General features: G+C 41.9%; 4 protein-coding genes across 4 annotated transcripts in view; 1 reads left to right on the top strand and 3 right to left on the bottom strand.

Moving 5' to 3' along the window:
- Positions 1-16,078, top strand: part of LOC134329073 (histone H2B-like) — a 68,695-nt gene that overhangs the window by 12,827 nt on the left and 39,790 nt on the right. The window lies entirely within an intron of this gene.
- Positions 1,339-1,729, bottom strand: LOC134329047 (histone H2A-like; the record flags this gene model as incomplete). The annotated part of the gene is made up of 1 exon (XM_063010292.1): positions 1,339-1,729. A coding segment is annotated over exon 1 (375 nt), but the record flags the coding sequence as incomplete, so codon positions are not given.
- On the bottom strand, positions 4,559-5,180 carry LOC134328829 (histone H1-like). Its single transcript, XM_063010059.1, has one exon. The coding sequence runs from the start codon at positions 5,177-5,179 to the stop codon at positions 4,559-4,561; it is 621 nt and encodes a 206-aa protein (XP_062866129.1). The 5' UTR covers position 5,180.
- Positions 11,327-15,169, bottom strand: LOC134328391 (uncharacterized). The gene is made up of 14 exons (XM_063009493.1): positions 15,000-15,169; positions 14,559-14,596; positions 14,400-14,465; positions 14,227-14,307; positions 14,037-14,135; positions 13,892-13,939; positions 13,727-13,807; positions 13,455-13,633; positions 13,297-13,366; positions 13,110-13,196; positions 12,924-13,022; positions 12,487-12,564; positions 12,294-12,392; positions 11,327-12,188 (listed from the first exon to the last, which is right to left on the bottom strand). Exons 1-14 carry the CDS (start codon positions 15,157-15,159, stop codon positions 12,048-12,050), a joined length of 1,326 nt encoding a protein of 441 aa, XP_062865563.1. The 5' UTR covers positions 15,160-15,169; the 3' UTR covers positions 11,327-12,047.

The following is a 16,078-nucleotide window of genomic DNA, read 5'->3' as shown; positions in this document are numbered from 1 at the left end:
GAGCAGGGTCCACTCAGAACAGACCTCGCGTTGGTCGTCCAAAGAAGCTGAGTGCACGTGCTCAGCGTCACATCCAACTGCTGTCTTTGAAAGATAGGCGCAGGAGTGCTGTCAGCATTGCTGCAGAGATTGAAAAGGTGGGGGGTCAGCCTGTCAGTGCTCAGACCATACGCCACACACTACATCAAATTGGTCTGCATGGCTGTCACCCCAGAAGGAAGCCTCTTCTGAAGTCTCTACACAAGAAAGGCCACAAACAGTTTGCTGAAGACATGTCAACAAAGGACATGGATTACTGGAACCATGTCCTATGGTCTGATGAGACCAAGATTAATTTGTTTGGTTCAGATGGTCTCAAGCATGTGTGGCGGCAATCAGGTGAGGAGTACAAAGATAAGTGTGTCATGCCTACAGTCAAGCATGGTGGTGGGAATGCCATGGTCTTGGGCTGCATGAGTGCCGCAGGTGTTGGGGAGTTACATTTCATTGAGGGACACATGAACTCCAATATGTACTGTGAAATACTGAGCAGAGCATGATCCCCTCCCTCCGGAAACTAGGTCGCAGGGCAGTGTTTCAGCATGATAATGACCCCAAACACACCTCTAAGACGACCACTGCTTTATTGAAGAGGCTGAGGGTAAAGGTGATGGACTGGCCAAGCATGTCCCCAGACCTAAACCCAATAGAACATCTTTGGGGCATCCTCAAGCGGAAGGTGGAGGAGCGCAAAGTCTCGAATATCCGCCAGCTCCGTGATGTCGTCATGGAGGAGTGGAAAAGCATTCCAGTGGCAACCTGTGAAGCTCTGGTAAACTCCATGCCCAGGAGAGTTAAGGCAGTTCTGGGAAATAATGGTGGCCACACAAAATATTGACACTTCAGGAACTTTCACTAAGGGGTGTACTCACTTTTGTTGCCGGTGGTTTAGACATTAATGGCTGTATATTGAGTTATTTTGAGGGAAGAATAAATTTACACTGTTATATAAGCTGCACACAGACTACTTTTCATTGTGTCAAAGTATCATTTTGTCAGTGTTGTCCCATGAAAAGATATACTTAAATATCTGCAGAAATGTGAGGGGTGTACTCACTTTTGTGATACACTGTATATATATAAAGATAAATAGAAAGGGAAAAAATAAATCGTACATATTGACTTGTTAATTTTACCATGTCATAAATCATGCGAGTTTTATGCCGTGTGAGCCTATGAAACGATATTACATTTGTTATATTTACACATTATCTGGGGAAATTGCACTTTTTCTGTGGAAATGGGGGGCTCTTAAAAGAGCCTTTTGGTTATAACACGAGAGCGACTTTACTTGGCCTTGGCTCCTTTCTCGGTCTTCTTGGGCAACAGAACAGCCTGGATGTTAGGCAGCACACCGCCCTGAGCGATGGTTACACCTCCAAGCAGTCTGTTTAACTCCTCGTCGTTACGCACGGCCAACTGCAGATGACGAGGGATGATACGAGACTTCTTGTTATCTCTGGCGGCGTTACCAGCCAACTCGAGGATCTCAGCGGTCAGATACTCCAGCACGGCAGCCAAGTAGACAGGAGCACCAGCTCCCACACGGTGGGCGTAATTACCCTTACGTAGCAGTCTGTGAACACGGCCCACAGGGAACTGAAGACCGGCACGAGATGAACGAGTCTTGGCTTTAGCCCGAGTCTTACCGCCGGTCTTTCCTCGGCCACTCATCGTGATGATCAGACGTGTTCGTGGAACAAACCTGAAGTAAACTGGAGCAGAGCTCGAAGCGGTATGATATAGGCAAACTGGCCTCTCTCCTATTGGCTTAGAGCGAAGGCACAGCTGGGCCAATCCTAAACGCGCGGTCATGTCTCAGTAACGAAACATACACGCCCCCCTCACATATTGCCCCGCCCCCTCCCTCCTCCCCTCTCTTCTTCTCCGTTCTCAATTTTTAAATAGCTTTATTTGACAAGATTAAATCACATTACAAATATATGCAGATCAATACATTATCAAGATAATTACATCAGTTCAAAGTATTTATTACAATTTCAAGAATAAAACAAATACAGAAAGAGTGTCCTCAGATCTTGTTTTTTTTTATTTTCCCTTTTTATAGATGTTTATTTATTTATTTATGTATTCTATTATAATTATTATTATTTATTTATTCATATATTATTATCATTTTTTTTTTTATACTCTAAATTTTTGCTGAGTGTAACAAAATAGATTACATTCTTAATATTGACCAAGGGAGTGAGTTTTTTTTTTGTACGCAAGTGTTCATTTTTTAGTCTTCTGAGGTGGCATACAATTTGTTTAAAAACAATATCTGGGGGTATATTGCATTGTTCGATAATCATTTTACACCTAGTTTTCCAGATTTTTGTATTAACAATACAGACAACTAACCAATAAAGGTCATTTATTTTTTGATAAGTGTTTTCAAAGATTCCAAACATAATTGTTTTTTTATTTATTTCAAAATCTAAGTTTAAAGTTTTAATTTTGCTCCTCCGTTCTCCCGTCCATGTAATGTATGATACAGAAAAGCTTCTCTTAAGCAACAATTACATTATATTATGTCACAATAACATTTACACTAACAATTACATTATGTAAAGAGCTCATATACGTGAGTGCACATACATATACACATTTATACGGACAGTTTTATGAGGATGTGTGACAAAATCATTATTATACATAAAACAGGCCAGTCATGCTTAGTGTTTTGAACTCCTTGCTTATTACACTCTCCACATAATATGTACAGTGTATCACAAAAGTGAGTACACCCCTCACATTTCTGCAGATATTTAAGTATATCTTTTCATGGGACAACACTGACAAAATGACACTTTGACACAATGAAAAGTAGTCTGTGTGCAGCTTATATAACAGTGTAAATTTATTCTTCCCTCAAAATAACTCAATATACAGCCATTAACGTCTAAACCACCGGCAACAAAAGTAAGTACACCCCTAAGAGACTACACCCCTAAATGTCCAAATTGAGCACTGCTTGTCATTTTCCCTCCAAAATGTCATGTGATTTGTTAGTGTTACTAGGTCTCAGGTGTGCATAGGGAGCAGGTGTGTTCCATTTAGTAGTACAGCTCTCACACTCTCTCATACTGGTCACTGAAAGTTCCAACATGGCACCTCATGGCAAAGAACTCTCTGAGGATCTTAAAAGATGAATTGTTACGCTACATGAAGATGGCCAAGGCTACAAGAAGATTGCCAACACCCTGAAACTGAGCTGCAGCACAGTGGCCAAGATCATCCAGCGTTTTAAAAGAGCAGGGTCCACTCAGAACAGACCTCGCGTTGGTCGTCCAAAGAAGCTGAGTGCACGTGCTCAGCGTCACATCCAACTGCTGTCTTTGAAAGATAGGCGCAGGAGTGCTGTCAGCATTGCTGCAGAGATTGAAAAGGTGGGGGGTCAGCCTGTCAGTGCTCAGACCATACGCCGCACACTACATCAAATTGGTCTGCATGGCTGTCACCCCAGAAGGAAGCCTCTTCTGAAGTCTCTACACAAGAAAGCCCGCAAACAGTTTGCTGAAGACATGTCAACAAAGGACATGGATTACTGGAACCATGTCCTATGGTCTGATGAGACCAAGATTAATTTGTTTGGTTCAGATGGTCTCAAGCATGTGTGGCGGCAATCAGGTGAGGAGTACAAAGATAAGTGTGTCATGCCTACAGTCAAGCATGGTGGTGGGAATGCCATGGTCTGGGGCTGCATGAGTGCAGCAGGTGTTGGGGAGTTACATTTCATTGAGGGACACATGAACTCCAATATGTACTGTGAAATACTGAAGCAGAGCATGATCCCCTCCCTCCGGAAACTGGGTCGCAGGGCAGTGTTCCAGCATGATAATGACCCCAAACACACCTCTAAGACGACCACTGCTTTATTGAAGAGGCTGTGGGTAAAGGTGATGGACTGGCCAAGCATGTCTCCAGACCTAAACCCAATAGAACATCTTTGGGGCATCCTCAAGTGGAAGGTGGAGGAGCGCAAAGTCTCGAATATCCGCCAGCTCCGTGATGTCGTCATGGAGGAGTGGAAAAGCATTCCAGTGGCAACCTGTGAAGCTCTGGTAAACTCCATGCCCAGGAAAGTTAAGGCAGTTCTGGGAAATAATGGTGGCCACACAAAATATTGACACTTCAGGAACTTTCACTAAGGGGTGTACTCACTTTTGTTGCCGGTGGTTTAGACATTAATGGCTGTATATTGAGTTATTTTGAGGGAAGAATAAATTTACACTGTTATATAAGCTGCACACAGACTACTTTTCATTGTGTCAAAGTGTCATTTTGTCAGTGTTGTCCCATGAAAAGATATACTTAAATATCTGCAGAAATGTGAGGGGTGTACTCACTTTTGTGATACACTGTATGTATGTATGGATGGCTGCATGTATGAACAGTTCGCATGCATGTTTATATGTATGTATGTGTTTAGGAAATGCGACTCTTTATGGGAGGATATAGGTGGCTCTTAAAAGAGCCGTTTTAAGAAAACGAAGGTAATAAAACAGGAACATGTTTACTTCTTCTTGGGTGCAGCTTTTTTGGCCTTGGCCGCTTTGTGCTTAGCGGTTTTGGGTTTGGCTGCCTTGGCTTTTTTAGGACTCTTGGCTGCCTTCTTGGGGGTCGCCGGCTTCTTAGCCTTCTTGGGGCTCTTGGTGGCTTTGTTAGCGGCAGCAGCGGGTTTCTTGTTCTTCTTGGGGGACTTCTTAGCGGCTTCGGGCTTCTTGGCTGTTACCTTCTTGGGCTTCTTTGCAGCGGCGGGTTTCTTTGCGGCCTTTTTCACTTTAGGAGCGGCGGCTTTTTTGGCCGCGGGCTTCTTCGCCTCGGTCTGCTTCTTGTTGAGCTTGAAAGAGCCTGAGGCGCCGGTGCCCTTGGTCTGCACCAGGGTGCCCTTGGTCACCAGGCTTTTGACGGCGAGTTTGACGCGGGAGTTGTTCTTCTCCACGTCGTATCCACCTGCAGACAGAGCTTTCTTCAGGGCGGCCAGGGACACGCCGCTCCTCTCCTTGGAAGCGGAAACAGCTTTGACGATCAGCTCGCCGACGCTGGGACCCGCTTTCTTGGGTTTGGTCGCGGTCTTCTTTTTAGGAGCCTTGGCGGGGGCCGAGCTGGCCGGTGCTGGAGCTTCTTCTACCATCGTTGTTGGAGCTAAAACGGCGCTAAGAAAGAGCGAGTGAAGCGCTGTGCTCTGTTGTACAGAGATTCCTCCCTCTTACGAGAGGGGGCGGGGCTTTATAGCACACATGAGAACTGTGTAGACTCAGCTCGGCCCGCGCAGCGTCTGTGTGCTTCCGTGACACATGCGCACTTGTGTTTTCTCATGGCAAATAACGATTAAAATACAAGTCCTGATATAAAATACGAGGTAATAAAGTGCACGTCGGCCGAACATAAGCTCTCTCGTTCATGTAAAAGCCCGCAAAGGGAACCTAACGATGCTCTGTTTCCTTGTGTTCTGCTAAAACAGCACACCGCTCCTGATGCGTAAAGCGACGCAGCGCACATTTCACATCTTATTACACGTAAAAATATGCTGAGGAAACCCGATCTTCTTGTAGACACAGACTGAAAAGAGCAAACAAAGCCTTGGTGTTTTCCACATGTATTTATAAGCGGATGTGAGCTTCATTTTCTACTAGAAAAACAGTCTGTTTAGTGCGAAGTAAAACACAGCTACCAAGCAGGACTAGGTCGAGTCCAGGGTGCTTAACTGTCATGTAGCTGAAAGAACAAATGGGCAGTGGCGGAGCCAGACAATTTTCACAGGGGTGGCCAGACTGAGACCATTGCTCACACAGGGGTGGCACAGAAACTGATACTTTTTTTATGTGGTCACTCACTCATTTACCTATACAGACAGTGAGTGCCATGTAGAAATACATCACGAAGACCTGCATACTAATAATAAGCTTTTTTTCTCTTCATTTTCTTTGACAAGTGAAAAAACAAAACATAGCAACCTTAACATTATGAGGAAGAATTTCAAAGATATTCCTTTGCAATACTTTATCATTTGGCTGCCAACTTGTGTGTACTGATGAGACTCAACTGAATCCCAGAACATGCCAGTGTGAATGCATGGAGAACTAATTTTAATTTTCTTTTCAAGAATATGATACAGACTGACCAACACTATTACGCTAAATCAGCATTGAAAATTGATTTTACTTTTTATAGCCTTCTACAATGCTGGAGCTTCTTAAAATGGAAGATTTTCTTTTAAATAGAAGTGTTATTTACCTCCCAGCTAACAATTTTTGGTTCCCAGAACGTTCCGGGAACGTTAGTTTTTGGTTCCCAGAACGTTCTGGGAACGGATCATTTTGGTTGCCCTTTGGTTCCCCAGGAAAGTTTTCTTTACGGAAATAGAACGTTCCCGTTTGGTTGTGCATTATAGTTCTGGGAACGTTCCCCTAACGTTCCCGTAACCTTAAAATTATTGAAACCTTAAGGGAACCTTGTACTAACCTTTAAATTATTGAAAACTTTAGACAACCTTGCAATAACACTCCGGTAACACCGGCAGCCCGTGTCGGCTCTGACTCTTTTTGAATGACTGCCCAGAATCGGGCCAAATACACTGGCCCAAATCCAGATGCCAGATCTCCGCCGACTCTCCCATAACTGGGCCGGAATAGCCCCCAATGCACTACGATACCATTTATTTACCGTTTTCTTCTCCTTTCACATCCTCATAGAAAAAATAGTAGATTTATGCTACAGATTAACTACAGATTGTGCAGTAGAAAGTATTTTATTAAGATAATTGCAGCAAGTAGTATAATAGTAATAATCAGAATATTATAAATAAGACCAATTACAAAAGTGAACCAAAATGACAGCTATATGAATACTATACATAGAAAATAACATATAATTGCATATAAGAATAATAATTATAAAAGTAAATTATATATATATATACAATATAAAGAAGTACTGTTTGTTTGTTTATTAGGATTTTAACCTCATGTTTTACACTTTGGTTACATTCATGACAGGAACGGTAGTTACTCATAACACAAGATTCATCAGTTTTCAAGGTTATATCAAACACATGAACAATTTAGTGTCTCCAATTCACCTCACTTGCATGTCTTTGGACTGTGGGAGGAAACCGGAGCACCCGGATGAAACCTACGCGGACATGGGGAGAACATGCAAACAACACAGAAAGGACCCAGACCGCCCCACCTGGGGATCGAACCCAGAACCTTCTTGTTGGATCTTGTGACCTTGGCTGATGATCTACTCCGGCTGTTAGATGCTGCAGAGTAGTGTTCATAGTTTTTACTCATGTATGAGAGGTGAATAAGCAAATGTGGCTCAGTGATGGTAGTGGACACTTGAATATCTACAAAGAATACAAGGGACAATCTTTGGGTTATAAAATTATATACGATCAGCCATAACATTAAAACCACCTCTTTGTATGTATACTCTTTTTCTATCAGCTCCACTAACCATATAGTTTACTAACCATTTACTGACTTTCCCTATGGGATTAATAAAGTTATCTATCTATAGGTGCACTTTGTAGCTCTACAGTTCCACTGTCGTCCATCAGTTACTCTGCATACTTTGTTAGCCCCCTTTTACCTTATTCTTCAATAGTCAGGACCTCCACATGACCACCTCAGAGCAGGTATTATTTAGGTGGTGGATGATTCTCAGCACTGCAGTGACACTGACGTGGTTGGTGGTGTGTTACTGTGTGTTGTGCTTATATGACTGGATCAGACACAGCATCGCTGCTGGAGTTTTCAAATACCGTGTCCACTCACTGTCCACTCTTAAATTATACACACCTGCTTTGTTGGTCCACCTTGTGGATGTAGTCAGAGATGGTAGGTCTTCTGTTGCTTATTATTGTATTACTATTATTGTTGTTGTTGTTCTTGTTGCTTATTGTAGCTTTTAAGTTTACGTTATCCACAGTATTCAATGAACTTTAATTATTTAGCAGCTGTTGTCTAATGCTAGAAACTGTTAGCCTTTTAGCTAACATTACCTGAAGTGTTTCAGTTCAGACTACCAGTTAACCTGAAACTCACTAGATAACGTTACCTAACAGTTTCCATTTCCAAATTGTTCTCTATCTTATTCCAAAACTCATTAATATACTTTCTGCTTACATTTTACTAAGTAAAAAGTTGTTAAGATTAAATGTTTATTTACCTCACACGAACGAACGAGTCCTCTTCTTCAACGGCTCGCGTCGCACTGTTGCTATGGTGACGCTAGTTCTGCCGGCGCTGAATCAGAGACTGGACGCTGGGCCACAGCCGGACAACCAGCGTCGGCGCGCACGCGTTTCTACGAGCACCAGCCAAACCCAGCTGTGGTAACAACTGGGCCGGATCTGGCTACATTGATTCTGGCCGATTCTGACACTCGGCCGACTGTGCCGATAGAAAAGTGGAAACTGGGCCAGATGATTGTGCTAGCTGGGGTGTGTGTGTGTGTGTGTGTGTGAGTATGCATGAGTGCTAGTGTGTGATGAGTATACATGTGTGTGTTTATGTGTGTGGATCTCTTGTGTGTATGGTGGTGTACGTGCATGTAAGTTTGTGTGTGTGTGTGTGTATGGAGTAGTTACGTGTCACAGTCTAGATGTGTGTATGTATGTATTTATGTGAGAGTTAGTTTGTGCATGTGCATGAGTGTGTGTGTGTGTATTTGTTCATGGTGTGCATATCATTTGGTGTTAGTGTATGTATCTGTGTGTGCATGTGTGAGTGTTTGCATAAATGTATATAAATGTAACTGTGTAAGTGTGTGTATATGGGTCATTCTATAATTTGGGGTACTTTTCACATCACCAAAAAAGTACAAAAACAATGTTCTCTCTCAATAAAACAATCAGTGGTTCAAGTTAATATATTCCTTTAGTGTAACATATCCACTAGTTGCAAGGCTTGAACATTAATTTTTTTTATTTTAATTTTAAAGGGACAGTAGATGTAGACTACTAGGTAACTTAGTTGACAGGTAACATAGTTGACAATTTCCCTATTTTGACCCATAACTTCAGTGGTAGACCTTGCCTGGCTGACCACGTCATTTCTTGAACAGAATAACGTTTAATTTGAACATACATTTGAATAAAAATTATTTAAAAAAATTGTAACCATAACAATGTATGTAACATAGTTGACAGTCAATTAATATACTCATTGACAATGTTCTATTATAGATCAAATATTTTAAAAAATAAGAGGACATTCACCACAGTTTGTTCAATATACCCACCACAGAGAAAAATGATATCATGTAATGCTGGTCACATAGTTTTAGAACAAACCATTTTTGAGTTGCTGAGTGGAGTTCTGTTAGTAACATAGTTGACAGAACTTTTGTGGACATTAATAAATAAAGATATTTAAATTATTTAAAAGAGAAACTCAATTTTAAAAATATTATTTTTCTTTAGTATTTAAACTTTTGAAATAAATAAAAAAATAGATGTTGTTGCCCTTAATGATTTTATTCGTTATTTTGAAACCAAGGCACCCTCAACTTAAAAAACAGACACAGCTAAAACTGTTCATTTAGGAAGATCATGAGAAATTTCAAGCTAAATGAAGCATAGGATGCACATAATGTTTTTGTGATATTACAACATGTTTTCCATTAATAGGTAAAATATGACATTTTTAAAGAAAATAGTTAGAATAAATATAATTATTATCATTGGACATGGAATGTACCCCAAATTATAGAATGACCCATATGTATGTCAGAGTCCATCGTGTGAGTGCACACCTAAACACATGCATGTACTACAAATAAAGAACTAAAAACTATATATATATATATAACCTACAGATCTATAAATATTTGAAATGTCATGTCGAGTTTATAAGAACTAGAAGCATGTATGGCATGTCAGGTGTACAAGTGAACAACACCTATAGGACATTACACACAGTAAATGAGGTGGAGAATGTCTTTCAAGAAAAACAGAGTCGAATCAGGCGCACAACTATAAACTCGTACTTACCTCCACTCCAAGTCCAGCATCCGCATGTACAGATAGCCCATAAACATCCAACAATCCTTCAAATGGCACAAATTGATGCTGCAAGTAAGCAAGGAACAAACAGCAATCAGACAGATTTGAAAATGATCTCCTTTATGAGCATGTAAAGTGTTAGAAGCTCTCGCCTCTCGACGCGGTTGCCAGATTGGTAGAGTTTGTTACAGACGTGAACGTGTATTCCTCATGCAGGCGGCAAAACAACTCTTATCTTCTCTCCAGCACAACACCCGCGGTGCGTTTCAGACGCAGCGTCACTATTAGACAAAAGAGAAAACTGCTTCATAACAGGGAGAAAAGAGCTCACACCAATTGGTCAGCCATTCATAAAGCAGTCAGTTGAACCCCAATTCACACCTGGCGGACTGGGTCAGCGACTCTCAGACGAGTCACACCAATTGGCTCTTGGTGAGAAAGTGAAAAGTCAGCATAAAACAGAATAACAGTGATTTGCTCGATTGAACGTGAACAATTTTTTTATTAGTTATTCATTAATAAGGATTTCAGTTGATATTATTTGATCACTGGGGTGAACGGTTGAACAGTGTTCATCTCTGTGCTGTTCAGCCTGTACACAACAGTGAGAGATCTTTGGACAGACAAGTACTGCTGCCAGTAAAGGAGTTTTAGACAGCGGTGATGTGCTGCTCTTCTATTAGAAACATGAAAAGTGTGTTCCTGTTGATCCTGAGCACTGGACTAGAATTTTAGGAGATCAGTGTCTGCATGTTGTGTTTGAACTAGTTGTTGTTGAAATGTCAGAAAATGTCCTACGTGCATGTTTGAATGAACAAAATCACTTTTGTGAAAAGCGTTTTTGTCACATGAGATCCGACCCTGTGGTTTAGGTCAAGTTGACTGTAGTGACTAGTTTCCTTGAATGTTGCTGGGCAAAATGGGTCAATTTTAAAGGGTCATTTTGATCATTTCTCTTTATATGCGTACATTCTCAGCTGTACAAAATGTGGATTGTGTTGCAGGCCTGAAACGCACGAATGGACGTTTATTAATAAATAAAAAAGAGTCGACAAGACAAAACATGGAATAGCTCAGGCTCATCCTGTCTGCAATGAAATACAAGTCAAACTAAATGTGAGGAGCTCTGTGTTTTTATTTGATATGCATTTTCCATACTGTCCCAACTCTTTCTGAATTGGGCTTGTAGAATCAGACATAGAACCAGACCAGAATGTGATATCCAATGTAACTGCACATTTTGTCAATAAAAATGAGACACGGCAAACATTGATTCAAAAGCAGTTTATTTAACTAGGAATTACAAACACAATACACGAGTGGGCGGCGCGGCGGCAAAGTGTGTAGCGCCGTCGCCTCACAGCAGGAAGGTCCGGGTGGGGCGGTCCGGGTCCTTTCCGCGTGGAGTTTGTATGTTCTCTCCGTGTCCGTGTGAGTTTCCTCCGGGGCCTCCGGTTTCCTCCCACAGTCCAAAGGCATGCAAGTGAGGTGAATTGGAGACAAGACTGTGTTGCAGACATAAACTCGTGTGATGAACCTTGTGTAATGAGTGTAACGACCGTTCTTGTCATGAATGTAACCACAAGTGTAAAACACAAACAAACAAACAATACACAAGTTCATAATAAAAAAATGACCGTATACGTACTAAAATGCTTTAAACCCAAAACACATCTTTAAATAATTCATCTCTATTGTGGAATCACTTTCATTTCTACACAACATAACATAAATCACAGTAAGTATCATAAAAAAGTATTATCATTATCTATCAGTGGTAATAAAACTGACAAAAGAGCTATTAAAATACCCTGATAAACCTGTGAAAGAGAAGCACGACCAACGTTAGTGTTTGTTCATTATAGAAACGATAAAAACGGCATACTTACCTCACGAGAAATCTGAGCAACAAGAACCTGATAAGTGTTTCTCAATAAAGTGAGCTGTTCAATCTAAACATTATATCTACGTGTAAAATGGAGAGGGTTGCTCAGTATTTCTTCGTGGTCTGCAGCATCTGCTGGACGTGCCGCTTCAGGAGCTCCAGCACCACATGAGCCAGGCCTTTGGGATCTTCATAAAGCTCCAGTGGCTGCGAGAAAACCACTCGGAGGAATTCGGTCAGCTGATCCTATCAACGAAACACACACACACATTTTCAACATGATATCAGTGAGAATACAAACTCTCCTTCACGACGTGTAACGTGGGGTAAAATGAAATGTCGGACAGTTACTTGAAGAGCCAGGAAGCATTGCTGAGCTGCAGTTTCCCAGATCTCCGGGTCCCAACTCATGATGTGCTTAAACAGTTGATCCAGGAATCCTCCATCCATCTTTGGGAAAGAAGAATAAGACACTTTTACTTTATGGCCACTTGAATGGAGAATGATCATACGATGAGGTCAAAGCTGCCGATAAGTCACTCACAAACTCGGGTGCAGAGTCGAACGTGAACCAGCCGAAGACGACGAGTTCATACAGCACATCGAGAAAGTTCAAGTGCAGCTGAAATGTTAAAAAGTATTAGAACAATCCAATATCCAAAACTACCTATTTAATTTATGTAATAGCATACACATTATTATTATTATTATTTTTTTTACAAAACTGCACCTTTTTAAAACCCCAATGTAAGTTGCACATGCTAAATGTTTACAATGTTTTCTATGTTTACGGGTATGAATGTGTGTGTAAGAAGAGAGTGAGCTGTGTGAATAAGATTGTCTTTACTGTATGTTTTGTGCACTGCAAGTATGTGTGAGCATACTTGGCCAATAAAGCCCGATTCTGATTCTGATATAAATCCAGCTGTGGAACTTTGGGGGGCTTTAGGTACCCCCATACAGAGAAGCCGTTCTTTTTACCTGTATCTCCAACATCTCCAGCTCGATTGAGCTCCGATTGGCTGCTCCTCTTAGGAAGCGAATCAGAGCCTCGTAAGAGAGCTGCACCTTGAGCACATCCTGTCCAAAAAAGAATCACATTCTTAATACACACACCGCTTTGTTTCTTTAGGTAACCGCATCAGGTAACCCGGTGAGATAAGTCACCTGATTGTTCAGGGCTGCTAGGTGCATCACCAGCTCTTTGCCGCTCACAAACAGCAAGTTCTGGAGGTGAACGCTGGTCAACAGGGTCTGAACAGGAGATGAAGCACAAGGTCAGAACACGAGGAAATCTGTAGGCGTGGTAACGTCTGGTGATCAGAGAGACGGGAGAGGTTCAGGGTGCACTCACAGAGAACGCCTCACGGAGCGCAGGCAGCTTCAGGGCGACGTCTGCGATGCCGCAGTCCTTGAGGTGGCAGCTAAGAACGAGGTTAGAATGAATCTTTCTGTCAAACTGAGTCAGCCATGTATACAACACCACTAAAATGACCCGAGGACGATCCTGACCTGATGAAAGGCACCTCGCTCTCCTCGGGAGAAAGACTGCCCTCGTCGCTGCCCTCGGAGTCGCTCTCGAAGTCCATGTACGGTGTGTAAAAGCTGGAGTTCTCCACACAGTGAGCGGCGTCCTCCTGTCCGTCGGCCCACAGCTGGCTGCAGTCCCTGGTCACCTCGTGGAAGGTTTGCTGAGAATAAAACAAACATCACAATGTTGGACAAACCAGACACAAAATGCAGCACTGTACTGTTATCACATCCGGGCAGTGTGATGAATTTACCACACGGTCCTCCAGCAGGACGTTAGCGAAGGTCTCCAAGCGGCGACAGGACACAAATGCAGTCACCGTTCCAGAAATACTCTGAAAGGAAGAAATTGCATCAGACAGACTTAGACAAATGTGCACTTTTCACAATGTGAAAGGACACAATAGACGAGCTCTCACATGTATGCCAGTGAAAGAAACTTCACTGGTGGTGTAGTAGGGGAAACCCTGCAAAAGAGCATTTCATCTTAAACTCAAAACATACGACTGCACACAAATTCTCATCTAATCGAAACAAAGCTGGACGTGAATGATCTGCTCTTACAAGATGATTTACACGGCAGGTGTCAGCAATGGTGAACCACCACTGCTGGATCTCTGACCCTTGTACCACACACACAAAGCGTCGTCTGAGCTGCACTGACTATTAAACAAACACAAAAGCATAGATTAGTAGATATAAACTGGATGATACGTTTGTGTCACAGTTGCAACACTGCAACATATTTGAATACCTCAGACTGAGAACAGTGACATTCAGTAGAGAGGAACCGGATGATTCTGGATGTGCTCTGCAGTCCACAATTGCCAGAATGCTGTAAAATGACAGCATAAAGGTCAATACTGTGTCACAAGTAATGACCATGACATCTCTCACACCCCTAACCTAAAATACAAGAAAAACTACCGGAATCACGGCTTCCTCTGTGGGCAGCGGGTCAGTGGCCACCAATTGCCAGTTTGGCATGTCGACCTTAAAAACAAACACATATACACACAAAAAAAATAAATATGAAGTAATACGATGTAATTGTAGTGTTACAGTTTAATCCTAAATTAGACACACCTGAAGATCACTGGTCTCATCCAGTCTTTCTTCATGGTCTACAACAGAATAAAGTAATAAAAGAATTCATATTATTATTATATTAATTTATTGGTGGTGAGTGCACAAGCATTGTTAAAGCAAGTGGAGAATCTATACACTGTAGATTAAGGATGTATGAGCTAAAAGAAAATGCGTGTTCTGAAATAGGGCGTGTTTAGAAATCGTACAGCGTGTGACATTGGGTGTGTTTTGAAAAAAAAAATTCGTGTTTATGTTACAGTCTGGATACAAAGTTGCCCTTAACAGCAAATGACTCATTTATTCGTTAATTTATTAATTAATTAATACAATTATTCATCAGTGCCCGGTACAGAACTGACTTTAGCCAACCAAAGTGCACAAAGCTTATTAGCTAACGGCTAATAGCTAACTGACCGGGGAGGGGGGTGTGTTGTTTACCATTCGTGGCCGGCTGAGAGAGCTCAGGTGGCGGGTTGGTTCTGCGCCAACGGCGGTAATAAATCAAGCCGGCTGAACCCAACAGTACCACGCCAGCGGCGCACGCCACCTTCCTGAGACTTCCCTCAGTGATTTTAGGCAGAAATTTGCCAAGGTCCATGTGTTTTTATACAGTAGATGAGCTGTGAAAAGATAAATTTGTAGAGCACTGAGAAACACGTCTGTATCGCTGAGAGGCGGAAACACTAATGAGGTTGGTTACTAAGGGCTCTGCCTTTAACAACCTGAGAACCGGTCACGTGCTCATCACCGAATCATTTCATAAAACGAGAAACGTGTCTTATTTAATTTTAGATATTTCTTAACATCTAAAAAGTTCTTGAAAGTAGATATTTAGATATTTAGTAATACACATTAATTACAACTAATAATAATAATAATAATTAGTTTAATTCTAGGAGTCGGTCAGAGTCAATGTACCGATTCAACGCTACACCAATGAAGAGTCGATACCCTGTCGTGTTCAATTCAACGAACCGATTCCACGGAAGTAATTTGTTCCAGTTTAAGTAGGTGTGCAGTTAAGCGTGTGAGTGTATGTGTGTACGTTTGTGTGTTAGTTTGTGTGTGATAAGCATACGTATGTATGCGCCTGTATGTGTGTGTGTGTGTGTGTGTGTGCGCGAGTAGTTACGTGTCACAGTCCAAGTGTGTGTATGTACAGTATGTACACATGCATGGGAGTTTGTGAGAGTGTGTGTGTGTGTGTGTGTGTGTGTATATGCATGCGTGCGGGTGTGTGTTTATGTGTGTGCGCGCGTGTGTGTGCGTGGTAGTGCATGTAAGTTTGTGTATGAGTGTGTGTGTGTGTGTGTGTGTGTGTGTGTGTATGCGAGTAGTTACGTGTCACAGTCTAAGTGTGTGTATGTATGTCTGCATGCATGGGAGTGTGTGAGTGCGAGTGTGTGTTTATGTGTGTGGTTCTCTTGTGTGTGCGCGTGGTAGTGTATGTGCATGTAAGTTTGTGTATGAATGTGTGTGTGTGTGAGTGGGTGAGTATGCATGCGTGCGGGTGTGTG

The sequence above is a fragment of the Trichomycterus rosablanca genome, chromosome 15 (assembly GCF_030014385.1).
Source record: "Trichomycterus rosablanca isolate fTriRos1 chromosome 15, fTriRos1.hap1, whole genome shotgun sequence".
Lineage (NCBI taxonomy): Eukaryota > Metazoa > Chordata > Actinopteri > Siluriformes > Trichomycteridae > Trichomycterus > Trichomycterus rosablanca.
This window is presented reverse-complemented; position numbering and strand designations above follow the sequence as displayed.

Coding starts and splice junctions, on each gene's coding strand:
- LOC134328829 (XM_063010059.1), bottom strand. CDS start 5,179: ATGGTAGAAGAAGCTCCAGCACCGGCCAGCTCGGCCCCCGCCAAGGCT.
- LOC134328391 (XM_063009493.1), bottom strand. CDS start 15,159: ATGGACCTTGGCAAATTTCTGCCTAAAATCACTGAGGGAAGTCTCAGG. Junction 14,597..14,999: donor CTCTCAGCCGGCCACGAATG/GTAAACAACACA, acceptor ATTCTGTTGTAG/ACCATGAAGAAAGACTGGAT. Junction 12,189..12,293: donor AATGCTTCCTGGCTCTTCAA/GTAACTGTCCGA, acceptor TTTCGTTGATAG/GATCAGCTGACCGAATTCCT.